General features: G+C 39.7%; 1 protein-coding gene across 4 annotated transcripts in view; it reads right to left on the reverse strand.

Moving 5' to 3' along the window:
- Window positions 1-16,387, reverse strand: part of GTF2H1 (general transcription factor IIH, polypeptide 1, 62kDa) — a 51,279-nt gene that overhangs the window by 30,325 nt on the left and 4,567 nt on the right. For 3 of the 4 annotated variants that reach the window (XM_011992925.1, XM_011992926.1, XM_011992927.1), the window contains 6 exons: window positions 9,549-9,717; window positions 6,239-6,431; window positions 4,012-4,177; window positions 2,648-2,741; window positions 827-976; window positions 629-708 (listed from right to left, as the gene is read on the reverse strand). In XM_011992925.1, coding sequence (XP_011848315.1) covers window positions 629-708; window positions 827-976; window positions 2,648-2,741; window positions 4,012-4,177; window positions 6,239-6,431; window positions 9,549-9,702 — 837 coding nt within the window. In that variant the 5' untranslated portion in view covers window positions 9,703-9,717. The remainder of the gene's footprint in view (window positions 1-628; window positions 709-826; window positions 977-2,647; window positions 2,742-4,011; window positions 4,178-6,238; window positions 6,432-9,548; window positions 9,718-16,387) is intronic. The other variant, XM_011992928.1, reaches the window with a different exon arrangement.

Genomic DNA, 16,387 nt, shown 5'->3' on the forward strand with positions numbered 1-16,387 from the left:
AAAAAAAAAAGAAGAGCAAGAAAATGAAAACTCAGAGTAAAGGGAATAACTGAGGAAGACAGGTTCTGGCCTAGAAGATAGAGGTAGTGATAAAATTATCCTTGATCACAACAGGAACCACCTCTTTCTCTGCAAGTGGATAAATCTGTAGGTCTGGGGTCATGATGCTGAGGTAGGTAGGTCATATATGATGGCCTACTTGCTGAAACACTGGGGTTGGCGTGGTGTAAGCGTCATGAGATTGCTTAACGTTTGGCAGATAGTAAGCAATCAACAAATGTTTGTTATCTTCCTTATTTAATTTATCCACATTTCTTTAGATTAAATGTTAGCTAGAGCATAAAGCTGGACTCATCACATTAAGACTTTATTATTACTAGAGAACTGCGGATGAGGGAGCTAGAAATTTATTTTTAAAAAGTTTTAGCAACTCACACAGGAATTTCATTTCTTCCAGGCAATTTTAATGGCAAACAACGCTATTTCAGAGCTCTTCCGATAAATCACTTTAAATAACAGTATTTTGCTTATTTGACATTCTCACAAGTGGAACAGGTCTACATGTAAGACAATGTTGAAGACTAGAAGAAAACTCTTTTCTCTCAAAACTTCTTTTATTGCTTCTTACCTCATCTAATGGTTTATCTTCCAAAGCTGTTAAATCTAGTAGTGGGTTTTTCACTCCTAATGAAACCATTGTTTTTAGGCCTAGAAAATCAACAAAATAAAAAGTTCAGCATGTCTTATCTGTCTCAGAAAATTAACACCTATAATGTCTAGAGGGTGACAAGTTAAATACCAGGGTCTATCAGAGATAAACAGTTACCTTTTTCATCTATTTTGGCACATTCTGCAAAGAGATCCTTTGACCCTGTATTCAGCCGATCCCTGTGAAAATAATGGGACTGGAAAAAACGTGTCCAGAATTCCTTCTCTGTCATGTTGTGGGGAACATTTTCTGCATATTTCATTTTTACTGTGGGGAAAAAAAAACCCACAAGAAAATATATACTGAATTTCCATTTTTAAAACCTCTCAAATTAGATACGGAAATACAAACCATCAGCAAAATCTAGACCATAAAGCTCTCAATTCTACATACTATATATTATAATCTCATTATAAACATGAAATGTAACTTGAGAGATTAGGCAAGGCATGACCTCTATAAATCTTACAAATTACTAACAAAACCTTATTTGCACCAACAGAGTAAGGTTTTGAAGTTTTAGTAGAAATACCAAGAATCTCAGGAGTCAGAGCTGAGTTGGCTTGTTTGCTCATTTATATATGTGCTCTCTCAATCCAAGGCACCATGTTAGCTGGTGGGGAAAGAAAGAGCTCAGTAGCCACTGGACTGTCAGCTCAGCACTCCAGGGGCTTACACTCTAGGCAAGCAGAGTTCAACAGCATTGTTTCCTGAGCTCTGAGTTTAAATTTCTAGGTCTGCCACTTTCTGTGTGACCCTGAGCAAATTACTTAATCTTTCTGTACCTTGGTTTCCTCATCTGTAAAGTAAGGGTTATAACAGTACTTCCACTTCATAGGTGTACATGATGATTAAATCAGTTACTATAGAAAAATAACTTAAATAGTGTCTGGCACATAATGAACACTACACAATTATGTTATTATCAGAAAGATACAAAAGAGCCAGGCACTATGGCTCAAGCCTATAATCTCAGCACTTTGGGAGGCTGAGGTGGGCAGATCACTTGAGGTCAGGAATTCAAGACCAGTCTGGCCAACAGGGTGAAACCCCACCTCTACAAAAAATACAAAAATTAGCTTGGCATGGTGGCACATGCCTGTAGTCCCAGCTACTTGGGAGGTGGAGGCAGTAGAATCACTTGAGCCTGGGAGGCGGAGGTTGCAGTGAGCCAAGATGGCGCCACTGCACTCGAGCCTGGGTGACAGAGCAAGACTGTCTCAAAAAAAAAAAAAAAAAAAAAAGAAGAGGGTCTTGTTTTGTTGCCCAGGCTAGTCTTGAACTCCTTGCTTCAAGGGATCCTCTTGCCTCAGCCTCCTGAAGTGTTGGGATTACAGGTGTGAGCCACTGAGCCTGGCCAGGATTTCATAAAGGTGGCAAGGAGGTGATGCTTGAGCTGAGTCCTGAGAGAGAGATTCCTAAGGACTAAAGGGGTGAGAGTGGTGAAGAGGGAAGAGAGAACAGGATACAGCTTAAGAGAGTACTGCTTAGTCAGAAGAATGACAGACGCACTGGCTCTCACCCTTGTCTGCACATAATAAATCACTGAGGCTGGGGTCAAGCAATCTATACTTTTAGGATGGCATCTGCATGGGAAGTAATTTGTGCGTTAGGAAGGTCACTCTGGATACGGTACGAAGGATGATCTTAGTAGTACAGACAGACTCATTTATTGATGTCTCTGCAGAATGCCATCTCATCAGGTATGTTGCAGGCTAAATAAAGTTTAAGAACCACTGATGAAAAGTCGTATCAGTGAACTGATGACAACACATTATTTACTGAGCCCCTAGTATCTACGGTATGTCAGGCACTGGGTAAAGTACTTTACGTAATTTATTGCACTTGATCAGGAATGTGAAGCTTTTTATTTTTCATTGATACACTACAGAATACATCCATATATTTTAACCATCTGAAAGAACTGATTCTTCTTACCTGCTGGATAGGTCCTAAATATGGACTCAATGATATCAGAAGTTAAATTATATCTTAGACCGTTACAGCCATCGGTCTGGGGCCGGACATCAGCCTAAAACAAAGTCCATACACACATACACGTTAGAACATCAGGGAAAGATGGCTAAGGTCCCAGTGGACACTGGACAAAGGTGGAAAAAAAAATTTCTAAACTAACTGCATAGACAGAGAAAGTCCCTCACCTTCACTTTTTGCACAGAGGCAGGACTCAAAGAAGCCTGACTTGTTTCTCACGGTCTTAAGTGACCTATAAAATCTGCTTCTTTGGAAGTCTAATATGGTCAAATAGACATGTTTAAGTATGAAAGCAGAGAGGTGGTGGAGCTTTAAGATAAAATTTGCATAGTCATAAAAACCACTACAAACCTTGGTTAGCAAATAATTAAATTAACATTAACTGGCTTCTTTGAGAAACGCCTTATTAATTCGCTTCACTAATAAACATCCAAAAAAGATACCAAACATACAAATAGTATTCAAAATTTTGTTGAATGTGTCAATACTATTCTGGCTCCACCAGAATACCAACTGACTGAATTCCATTCTATAATTCCATAGATGAGGTATTTCCAATTTTTCTAATATAGTTTACAAATCTTACATTTTCCATAATACAGTCATGATACATTTAACTTTATAAGTAAAATATGGCAAAGATTGAAAAAGGCACCAGAAAGCCCTAAATTTGAAAATATTCAAAAAAGTATTAGTCCAAACTCTTAAAAGAGTCATTTTCAAATTCCATTTGACTACCAGTATGCTAGGGTCAAGTCCAAAGGCCAAGAAAACATAACTGGTAAAAAGAAACGTAAATTTTAAAAAAATTGTACATATTTTAAAAACAGTTTGGAAGAGGGCTGAGTGTGGTAGCTCATGCTTGTAATCCCAGAGCTTTGGGAGGCTGAGAAGGGAGGAATGCTTGAGGCCTGGGATTTGAGACCAGCCTGGGAAATACAGTAAGAGCTGCCCCCAACTCTATAAAAATAAGAAAATTTAGCCAGGCAAGGTGGTGCACACCTTTAGTCCCAGCTACTTGAAAGGCTGAAGCAGGAGGATCGCTTGAGCCCAGGAGTTTGAGGATGCAGGGAACTATCACTGTGCCACTGCACTCCAGTCTGGGTGACAGAGTGAGATCCTGTCTTTTAAAAACAAACAAACAAAAATAATAATAGTTCAATAATAACGAAGAATACCGTGGATACTCAATTTTCCATCAATTTCCTTTAAGGAAATGCTAAATTTAACAAAAGGAATAATGGTCTTAAGACGTATATTGGGGTTTGAATCTTTATTTTCTTCAGAAATCTAAAAGGGTCACATACCAGAAATGCAGCAGAAATGCCAACATCCTGCTTATGATTGGATGTGGAGGAACTATCTGTTGCATTCACATTTAAACGATTGGCCCAGAATTCCTCAGCACTGATCACTTGACTCACAACAAGGTCTTTATAAAGCTGAAACAAAACAGGATCTTCTTGCAGCATTCTGTAAAGCAGAATATACTGAATATAACTGAACTTCTAGAATAAAACACCATTTAGGTACATTTTAAAAAGATTTTGGCAACACAAAACATTGAAACACACTACTTTTATTTTGTGATGTTTGAGCAGCAGAGGTCATTCAGTTCACTTTTCAGTAATTAAGAGCAAAATACCCCACATTTTTGGAGGAACAAATGATGTGGTAATAAATGGAGGCAGGTATAAAGGAAAGATTAAACCCTTTGAGGGCATAGGTTTGATCTTATTCATCTCTGTATCCCAGTGATTCAAAGATCACCAAGTCTGTAGTGCACTGTCGTCCGCTGGTATCTGAAAATGTTCAAGTCCCTTAGATAAAATGGTATATTTACATACAAGCTACACATATCTTCCCATATACTTAAATCTCTAGATTATTTATAATATCAAATACAATGTAAATAGTTGCTATACCGTATTTTCATTTGTATTATGTTTAATTATTGTATTTTTTTTTTCCCCCAAGTACTTCTGATCCAAAGTCGGTTGAATCTGTGAACGTAGAAGTCCTGGATATGGAAGGCTGAATGTATTCTCTTTCACATACAAAAGTAAATGGGCAGGAGAGGAGGTATGCTTGAAATTTTCTAGGAGTGAAGTTTTTTTTCTCTTTTTTGAGACGGAGTCTTGCTCTGCCACCCAGGTTAGAGTGCATTGGCACGATCTCAGCTCACTGCAGCCTTCGCCTCCCAGGTTCATGCAATTCTCCTGCCTCAGTCTCCCGAGTTGCTGGATTCCAGGAACGCGCCATCACACCCGGCTAAGTTTTGCGTGTGTGTGTGTGTATAAATTTTTTTTTTTTTGTAGAGGCAGAGTTTCACCATGTTGGCCGGGTTGGTCTTGAACTTCTGACTTCAAGTGAGTCACCCACCTCAGCCTCGAAAAGTACTGGGAATACAGGCATGAGCCACTATGCCTCGCCTTCAGCAATGGATTTTTCATGGTGCTAAGCATGCACAGATATAAGCGCTGATGGCCTGAAAGATACTGGTGATGGAATAATTCATAAGGAAATTGTGGCCAGGTGTGGTGGTTCACATCTGTAATCCCAGCACTTTGGGAGGCTGAGGCGGGCAGATCCCTTGAGGTCAGGAGTTTGAGACCAGCCTGGCCAACATGGTGAAACCGTCTGTACTAAAAATATAAAAATTAGCCGGGAGTGGTGGCGTGTGCCTGTGATACCAGCTACGTGGGAGGCCGAGGCAGGAGAATTGCTTGAACCCAGGAGGCGGAGGTTGCAGTGAGCTGAGATCACGCCACTGCACTCCAGCCTGGGTGACAAAGCCAGACTCTGTCTCAAAAAAAAAAAAAAAAAGAAAAAAGAAATTCTCATTATTTTACATACTGTCTCACTTTTTCAGTGTGAATTCTTTTAGGTTTCTTGTTCATAAGCATACTTCCAAGGCCTTGGCATCTTCTCTGTAACAGAGAACTGGGAAAATAAATTAAAGAACTTCAGCACCTTCCAATCTCCGCTCTGTTCCTAAGCAGATCTTAGGTGTGATGCAGTTAATTCAACTTCTGGGTTTCCATTCTCACTTGCCTGAAGTCAAACAAGCAGTAAGATTTTAAAGCTGAAAACTAAACACCAAGGTAAAGACACTAGAGTCCATATTTTCCTACATTACAGTATCATAGCAGAAGCGAGGATAGATGGCCGGGCGTGGTGGCTCACACCTGAGGTCAGGAGTTTGAGACCAGCCTGACCAGTGCGGTGAAACCCCATCTCTACTAAAATTACAAAAATTAGCTTGGTGTGGTGGCACACACCTGTAGTCCTAGCTACTTGGGAGGATGAGACAGGCTAATTGCTTGAACTCGGGAGGTGGAGGTTGCAGTGAGCCAAGATTGCGCCACTGCACTCTAGCCTGGGCGACAGAGCAAGACTCCGTCTCCAAAAGAAAAAAAAAACAAAACCAAAACAACAAAAAAAGTGGGGATACCTAACAAGCTATTACCCTACTAGGAGACTAGAGAGAACCCAGTATCTATCTCTTTCGAGAGGCTATTCTTTTCCTCCCACCTGTTCTTTTCTTCCAGTTCTTTATTTGCTTTCCTCTTGAATTTGGGCAGCAGCTGCTGAAGAAGGTCCTTTACTGCATCTCGCTCTTTCACTGCTGTGCTTTCATTGGAAAAATGGAAGTTAGTTGTGTCCCCTGCATGTAGGACCAGCTGAAGCTGAATTTTAGCTTTTCCTTCTGGACTAATTTTCTGGCCTAAAAAGAAGCATGAGGGCAGTTAGATGATGACACTCACACTGTGGGAATAACCATACAATAAGTTACTTTCCAAGAAGATTCAGGATTCCTTTGGGCTTTAACTGCCCTATTCCAATAGTGATGCTTTTGCAGAACGCACAATTCTTAAATGATCCCATGTAACCAGAGCATGCTCAACAAATTCACTAACACTCTGCTTCCTTCTTCGGTACTCTTTTCATGCAGCACTTCTCACCCACTGCTACTACCTCCAGATATTAATGGGCTTTCGTTTCCATTCAACTAGGGCAGACCTCTTTAAAGCTTTCTGAATGTATTTTAAACAAACTGCCCCAAATCAACATTATCATTAATAAAAATGACCTATCATGATCCAAAAGACTGCAAAATGCAGCCCATGGTTTATTCATTTTGCAAGGAAAATATGTAATTTTATATTCAAGATATCTGGTGTCACCACTTTAATAAAGTAATCAAACTTAGCCTCACTAAAAGTGAGATAACCTGACACTATATGCTTTCTGAGGTGATGGAACAGGAAGTGAGTATCACTATGTATGTTATTATTCTTGCACAAAATGTTTAAGCTGAATATATTCAAGCCTTTAGGTCTGATTTTTAGTTTATAAAAAAATACAGGTATACGGGAATAAATTAAAACCTTGAGGAGACAATCAGAAATATTTGGAATGTTTGATATTTGACAAGGCTACACCCTGAAAGGGAATAAAGAAATGACAACTACAGGAACCTACATTGGATACCTTTTTTTTTTTTTTAAACCCAAAAACCACAACTATAAATATCATTGAGACAACCAATGAAAATGTAACAATGGGTATTTTTTATTAAAATGTTTTCAGTGTGATAATGGTATTACAAGCAATAAAAGTGCACACACAAATAATAAAGCAAATATGGCAAAACAATAAATGTAGTATCTAGGTAGGGCATATTACATAGGTTTTCACAGTACCATTCTTTAAAATTTTTTGTAACTTTGTCAGCTATGGTAAGAACTACTGCTGATTTTCACCTTAGTGAAAATCAATTTCAATTGCTTCTTTCAGATGTGGGCATTCCTTCAAATATTCAACTTGAAACTGTTCTGGTGCAAATTTAGTTTTGGGTATGCACTGCTTTCACCAATAACTGAGAAGAACTGTAGAGAAATTGGAGATGGGCATACTGTTTATTGTACACTGCGGTTATCACAATGTGCGTGTGTATTACAAAGTTATGGGGCTAGCTTCCCGTTTGAGAGAGATGCTAGTACTCCTAATTTATAAGTCTACTGTTATAGAAATGTTAGTAGCTAAGGCTATTAGCCACTAACAGAAATTTGTAGGGCATTCTCACAGAAATACATATATATATATACACACACATATATATATATATATTTTTTTTTGAGAATGAGTCTCACTACAACACCCAGGCTGGAGTGAGTGCAGTGGTGCGATCTTGGCTTACTGCAAGCCCCGCCTCTCGGGTTCATGCCATTCTCCTGCCTCAGCCTCCCGAGCAGCTGGAACTACAGGCACCTGCCACCATGCTCAGATAATTTTTTTGTATTTTTAGTAGAGATGGGGTTTCACCGTGTAAGCCAGGATGGTCTTGATCTCCTGACCTCGTGATCCGCCTGCCTCGGTCTCCCAAAGTGCTGGGATTACAGGCGTGAACTACCATACCGGCCAGAAATAAAGTTTTAAAAGGAGGTACTATTACCAGGATAGTGGACAAAAGACCATAAGGCTTAGGCAGTACTGAGCTATGATGAATTTTAAATAGCATTCTTTTTTGAAAATTAAGATTTTAAAGTATTTCAGTGGAGAAAGACAGGGATCTTGGTTATTTCCTGCAGCAAAGTAGAGGTAAGTCTTTGGGGCAAGCCAGCGGTTTGTATACAAAGCAATTTATTAATTGAGCACTTGCAAGTTGAGGGTTGTCTGTTTTGGGGGGTATCACATTGCTTGAAATTATCACAGAATTTTATTTAGGAGAAGAATCTTATATCCAGGGAAATAAATGAATTCAATTAATGATTATTGTCAAGGAGTTGTTGCCTTAAGTTTCTCCTAATCAAGATCTTTTTTTTTTTTTTTTGAGATGGAGTCCTGCTCTGTTGCCCAGACTACAGTGCAATGGCGTGATCTTGGCTCATGGCAACCTCTGCCTCCCAGGTTCAAGTGACTCTCCTGCCTCAGCCTCTGGAGTAGCTGGGATTACAGGCGCATGCACCACTCTCGGTTAATTTTTGTATTTTTAGTAGAAATGGGGTTTCACCATGTTGGCCAGGCTGGTCTCAAACTCCTGACCTCAGATGATACACTCACTTTGGTCTCTCAAAGTGCTGGGATTACAGGTGTGAGCCACTGTGCCTAGCCCATGCCTGAAATTTATAAAAAGAAATTCTTCCATCTACATTCACTATAAGGTTGGGTCTTCTCAACAGAAGACGGCCACATAAACAAAGATCAGACAACTTGCCTAACTGGTACAATTTTAGCAAAGGAAAATCTGGCATCATCTATCAGCATTTTAAATGCATAAACCTGGCCAAGCATGGTGGTGCATGCCTGTAATATAATCCCAGAACTTTGGGAGCATGAGGCAGGAGTGTTGCTTGAGGCCAGGAGTTTGAGACTGGCCTGGGCAACACAGCAAGACTCTGTCCCTACCAACAATAACACACAAAAAAATCACATCAACTATTAAACAGGAAATTCTTTGCAGAAATGTATCCTATACACACAAGCGTGAAATGATATTACTGTAAACACTGCAATAAAAAAATTCTGGAAACTTCCTAAGTGTCCAACCACAGAGGGCCGGTTAAATACATGATGGTATATTCATTTAGTGGAGTATCATGCAACTCTTAGTGTGTGGAGATCTATATGTGAGGTAGATTTACATATTATACATAAACCTGTACCTGTTCTATTATTAAGTGAAAAGGCCAGATTGTAAAATACCCCATTTTGTAATTATTTCTACATGGTTGATTTTCGGATATAAAATAAAACACAAAGATTATTTATATAATCTTTTTATAAAATTACTAGCAACTATGACATACAAATACATCAGAACTTAGTATAGCTGACTTACATTTAATATCCGCATACATATGGCTGATTGTAAATCTATCTTTGCCTTCAGGTGCCCAAGCAATTCTTTCTGCCATGAGGTATAGAGCTCCATCCTGCTTCTTTTGACGCACTTTCTTTACAATCAGCAAAACTTCTTCAGATGAGGTTGCCATGGTGGCTAGAAGGTGCTAAGAGAGAAAAAAATGATGAAGAAAAAAACTATCCCACACATCAATTAGGGTTGAATTTGTTGACTTCTAGAGTCCCTTTCAAATATAAAATCTAAACTGTAGGAAATTAACAGGAAAGAAGAAAGTCTCTGTTCTCATTCAAAGTGGAAGAAAAAGTTGCATGGCATCATTCCTCTACAATTACATTTTATTTTGCTCATACCACAGGTGTAAATTTATACAACACTTCTATGCTAATGAGTATTATCAATTTATTTTCCTCAGTTACATTCTTAAATTATACATACACAATTTGCAAATGTGTAGTATTTTATACAGTCTATATTTACAATTGTAAAACTTTAGAATTACACAGTCATATTTATTATTTAGTTCAAATTTGTTTCAATTGAAACTAAGGTCTGCAAGATTTGTGGGGTCTTCCCAGAACCACTCCCAGAGCTAAAACCACACCAAAGTTTGCTGATTTCTGGTCTGTTTCTTCTGTATAAATAAAACTGAGAGAACTAAGTATTTAACACTTCACATGCTAATTTCCTATCTTTTAACATTCAAATGTCTTCAACTGCTCTCCAAGTCTTGGCCATGATTCATTGGTATAATGCCTAACTAGTAACCTAGGAAAGAGTCTGGTCCCTCCAACTCTTATCCCCCGCCTCTGGGAATCTTAAATGCCCAATCCAAAACCTCCAGGCTTGAGTGTGGCTGTCTGGACTTGAACTGATGGTGATGTCTGCCATGGGCCGGGATGGGGAAAGTTGTGGCACCAATGCCACATATATGCCATTTCTGGTGAAGTTATGACTTTAGTAACCAGAGGAATGGCTAAAATATAATTTAACAATTACGTTTGCCCTGGGCAAATAAGTGAAGCTTTACTGAGGTATTTTTCCGAGGATTAAAACAAATGAAAACAGGCCAAGTGAGGTGGCTTACACCTGTAACCCCTGTGACTTGGGAGGCCGAGGAAGGAGATATTACTTAAGCCCAAGAGTTTGAGACCAGCCTTGTCAGCAAAGTGAGACCCTGTCTGTACAAAAAATAGGTCTAACTACATGGGAGGCCAAGGTGGGAGAACTGCTTGAGCCCAGGAGTTTGAGGTGACAGTGAGCTATAATCACTACACTGTACTCCAACCTGGGTGACAAAGTGAGACCCTGTCTCTAAACAAATAAAATGGGAACAATGAAATACTGGATCTGCCATTAGTTCTTCAAAATAATTGAGAACTTCTATTTGAACATAATGGGAAAATAAGTATTAGGAAGGGGAGTATGGCAGGGATTAAAAACAATAGAAATCAGAAATTCCTATTATAAAATTACAAAAAAAAAAAAACCATCACTTTTTTTAATTTTTATTTTTTGAGATGGAGTTTCATTTTTGTTGCCCAGACTGGAGTGCAATGGCATGATCTCAGCTCACCACAACCTTGCCTCATGGGTTCAAGCAATTCTCCTGCCTCAGACTCCTGAGTAGCTGGGATTACAGGCATGCGCCACCACACTCAGCTATTTTTGTATTTTTAGTAGAGACAGGGTTTCTCCATGTTGGTCAGGCTGGTCTCAAACTCTCGACCTCAGCTGACCTGCCCACCTCGGCCTCCCAAAGTGCTGGGATTACAGGTGTGAGCCACTGCGCCCAGAAAACCATCCACCTCTTAAGATTAATATGGCTGGGCACGGTGGCTCCTGTCTATAATCCCAGCACTTTGGGAGGCTGAGGCAGGTGGATCACTTGAACTCAGGAGTTCGAGACCAGTCTGGGCAACACGGTGAAATCTGTTCCCACAAAAAATACAAAAATTAGCCAGGTACAAGGATGTGCTCCTGCAGTCCCAGCTACTTGGAAGGATGATGCAGGAGAATCGCTTGAGCCCAGGAGGCAGAGGTTGCAGTGAGGTGAGACCACACCATCGTACTCCAGCCTAGGGATGAAAGTGAAACCCTGTCGCAAAACAAAACAAAACAAATCACTGGATTAAAAAAATTATTACTTCTTATTCACTCAAACAACGAATTAGAAATAAAAAATACAAGGGAAAAATGTAAAACCCTGCTTTCTCTGAAGTTGATTATCTCAATTATGAGTAGTCAGATACCCCTTTTATAAGTCTTCACAGACTATTCTATCCCGAAAATAGAAAGGAAATAGGTCAGTGTGAACACATTTATTCAACAAATTTGTACTGAGCCAAGGAGCCTGGGGGCTATCCAAAGATGAATGTCTGTTGATTTCTGCCTTCAAAGATCTTCCAGTGCAGCGAGCAAGTGTGTATATGTGTACTATTTGTTAGTGGATATAAATTAGAATGTGTGTGGAGTCCTGATTAGGGAAAAGGAGTCAGGCTGGTGGGAGCAGGGAAAAGCAAAAAGAAAAAGCAGATAAGCTACAAGTCAGCCTTTCTTCATGGTCCAGGACACATAGCCCTCCCGTGCAAATAATTCACAATCTTCCTGTGCCCCACTCATCAACCAGACCCTCAGCTGATAGAAAAATGCAAGTTAGCTCACTGCAGCCTTCGTGTTATCAGTACTTCACGTAACCTTCTTCAGCAAAAGCACCATCCTATAAAATCCCCAGGAAGCTTTTGTCTCCTTGCAGTCAGTTCTCTGCTTGCTAATCTGCACGTTGCTTTCTTGCAACATATTTTCCTACTTTCTCTAATAAACCTGCTTTTCTTTACCTACAATTGTCCTGGCAAATTCTTTTTACTACTGGTGCCACCAGCCTCAGACAGTTGCTACCTACGACATGAAGTACCAAAAGGGACACAAAAATATTCCAAGATAGGACTCGGAGGCAGTTTCTTCACTCAGAAAGCCATGAGAAATGTTTGCCACAGAATTTTTTAAAAGCCATTTTAAAAAACTGAGATACAATTAACAAACCAACAAATGCATAGGTCTTAGGCATTCTGTTTGATGCGTTTTGACAACAGTACATACCCATTTACAATTACCCAAAATGAGACACAGAACATTTCAGTCACCCTTGAACATTCCCTCATGTTTCCTTCAAGTCAATCTCTTTTCCCCAATCTCCAGCAACTATTCTGACTTCTATCACCACAGATTAGTTTTAATCTGTTCTAGGATTTCATATGAAAGGAATCATACAGTATGTACTCCTTTTGTCTCTAGTTTTTTTGCTTAACATGTTTTTTGAAATCCACCACATTGTTGCATATGTATCAGTTCATTCTTTTTAATATATAGTTTGGTTATATATTGGGTCTTGAAGAGAGAACTTCTACAGAGAAAGTAAAGGGAAACAGGTGTCAGAGACAAAGGGAATACTTTGGGGCAATGGATTGAAACTCTCTAGGAATGAGTAGTCTGCTTAGGATACAGCATAAGGTTCATGATGATCAGTAGGATATGAGGTTGGATGGTTAAGATAGAGGCATACAGTGGAGAAGGCCACCCTATGTGGCAAACAATAGAAAACTTCTGAAGACTTCTGAATAGGGCAGTGATTTGCATTTTAGAAATTAATCTGTGGGCAGCAAGAGAGACTGGAGAGGAAGGGACAAGAAGGACCACTGAAGCAGCAGAATGAACAGACATTGCTGAAGTGCTGAAAGCAGCATCACGGTTGCTTGCCCATACCCCATTTCTGAGCCTTACTGACATGAGCACAGTGGTACCATTTTCAGAAATTAATGAGAAGGAAGAGCAGATTTGAAAGTGAAGATAAGGAATTCAGTTCTGGACATGATGAGTGTGAGGTACTGCTGAGTCATGCAGGTGGAGACAGTCTGCATTATGTGGGCATTTGCAAACGCTAGAATAAAGCCCGATTAGATGACTGCTTTTAATTAAAAAGGAATTTTAAAAATTCCATAATGTCACAACCCTAACATCAATTTTCCTCATTTTCAGTTGTGCTTACCTTATCTGTACCTACCTCAGAAATGTAATCATAAAATACATTCAAGTTCATTATTTTGTGATTTTTACTCACCACTGAGAATTTCTCCATGTTTTCTTTCAATCCCGTTTTGATATCCACATATCAAATATGATAAAGGATCACAATTCTTAATAAATGATACCATCTTTTAACTGACTTATTTGATGTCTTAAGACTTTGAGTTTTCCCTTCTAGAAGTTTAAAAAACTGTTTTAAGACTATTTAATGACATGAAAAGATACACAAAGAGAAAAAAAAAGCAGGTAGTTTGATTTCATATTCTCTTTTTTTTTTTTTTTTCAAGATGGGAGTCTTGCTCTGTCGCCCAGGCTGGAGTGCAGCAGCACAATCTTGGCTCGCTGCAACCTCCGCCTCCTGGGTTCAAGCGATTGTCCTGCCTCAGCCTCCAGAATAGCTGGGACTACAGGCATGAGCCACCACGCCCGGCTAATTTCTTGTATTTTTAGTAGAGATGGGGTTTCACCATGTTCCAAGCAAGGCTGGTCTCGAACTCCTGGGCGCAGTGATCCGCCCGCCTCAGCCTCCCAAAGTGCTGGGATTACAGGTGTGAGCCACCGCGCCTGGCATGATTCCATATTTTTTTTTTTTGAGACAGAGTCTCATTCTGTCACCCAGGCTGGAGTGCAGGGGCATGATCTTGGCTCACTGCAATCTCTTCCTCCCAGTTCCCAGCAATTCTCCCTGCCTCAGCCTCCCAAGTAGGTGGGATTACAGGTGCCCGCCACCACATCCAGCTAATTTTTGTATTTTTTAGTCGAGACAGGGTTTTGCCATGTTGGCCAGGCTGGTCTTGAACTCCTGATCTCAGGTGATCCGCCTGCCTCGGCCTCCCAAAGTGCTGGGATTACAGGCATAAGCCACCGTGCCTGGCCCCATATTCTTTTTTCTTTTGAGACGGAGTCTCACTCTGTCACCCAGGCTGGAGTGCAGTGGCCCAATCTTAGCTCACTGCAACCTCCACCTCCCGGGTTCAAGTGATTCTTCTACCTCAGGCTCCTCAGTAACTGGGGGTTACAGGCGCATGCAACCATGGCCAGCTAATTTTTGTATTTTTAGTAGAGATGGGGTTTCACCATGTTATCAGGCTGGTCTCGAACTCCTGACCTCGTGATCCCCTCCCTCAGTCTCCCAAAGTGCTAGGATTACACGCGTGAGCCTCCATGCCCAGCCTGCCCCATATTCTTAAATTTAAAAAAATCTAAAATTTAGGCTGGGCAGGGTGGCTCATGTCTGTAATCCCATCACTTTGGGAAGCCGAGGTGGACAGACTGCCTGAGACCAGGAGTTTGAGACCAGCCCGTGCAACATAGCAAAATCCTGTTCCTACAAAAACTATAAAAATTAGCTGGGCCTGGTGGCACACATCTGTAGTCCCAGCAACTTGGGAGGCTGAAATGGGAGGATTACCTGAGCCTGGGGAGATGGAGCTGTGATGACGCCACTGCACTCCAGTCTGGGTGACAGTGAGACACTGTCTCAAAATAATATTCTTCATCATCTAGAATTTACCGAATGCTTAATAATGTGTCAGGTGCTAGACTAAGTTTCTTATAGGCATTATCTCAGTCAGTCCCCAGTTAATAATCCCATGAGGTAGGTTCTATTATTAGTTACATTTTGTACATAAGGAACCTGGGTCTGAGAAATCAAGATGCTTTCTTAAAGCATCAGGGAAGCAGCAGAAGTGGGTTTGAATCTGGGTCAGTCTGTCCTTGAAATTCCACTATGTCACTCTGAAAATATATGCGACTGAAGGGACAGACACCAAATTTAATAGTGATTATCTATGGGTGATAAAAATACAGATGATTTAAACGTTCTCTTTTCTGATCTATAAAAAATATAGTATTTTATACTAAAGCAGTTATTAAAAAAAAAATGTCTTCCCAAGAGTTTCTTCTTTATCAAACCAAATGTTTATAAGGTAACCCAGGAAAGTGTTAGGGGTGCTAGTGTGAGAATTTGAAAACAGTGTTTTCATTTTCAATAGTTTATTATTTTCAATTTCTGTAATGCAGGTGTATCACTTGTACTTTTAAACTGATTTATGAAAGGAAATTTTATAACGTATGAAATCATTAGTTGAAATATTTTAACATTAATTTTCTAGTATTCTTTATAATAAACATGTAACTATGCAATTCTTCTGCCTCAGCTGGCCAACTAGCTGGAATTATAAGCACCAGCCACCACGCCCAGCTAATTTTTGTATTTTTTTTTTTTTTTTTTTTTAGTAGAGATTGGGTTTTGAGGCAGGTGGATCACTTGAAGTTGGGAGTTAGAGAACATATTTTAAAAAGCCCACTCTGTAGAATATGAAACGGGACTGCAAACCATGCAAATTTGGAAACATATGTTTTCAGAAAAATGAATTAAAATCTAAGAAAGATGAGAGGGGAGGATTTGAGGGGGAAGTTGGCAGATACTTTTAAGTATGTTGATACCTCATTATCCTACTTAAGCAGGATAATTTTAAGTATGTCAGTAGTTGGAAGAAAAGCAATGAGCAAGGACAGCTGATAGAGCAAGTCTCCAATTAACTGGGCTTACAGGCACAAATAAAGTTTTAGCATTGGAAAATAATACAAAAACCTTTCTGAGTTGAGAAGGTAAAAAATGCGTGAAGACAGAGAAACTGCAAAGTGGAGAATATATTAGAACTGACTATATCAACTGGGAAAAACATAACTTTATTTTTTTTTTTTTGAGAAGGAGTCTTGCTCTGTCACCC

Source organism: Mandrillus leucophaeus, unplaced genomic scaffold (assembly GCF_000951045.1).
Source record: "Mandrillus leucophaeus isolate KB7577 unplaced genomic scaffold, Mleu.le_1.0 Scaffold420, whole genome shotgun sequence".
NCBI lineage: Eukaryota > Metazoa > Chordata > Mammalia > Primates > Cercopithecidae > Mandrillus > Mandrillus leucophaeus.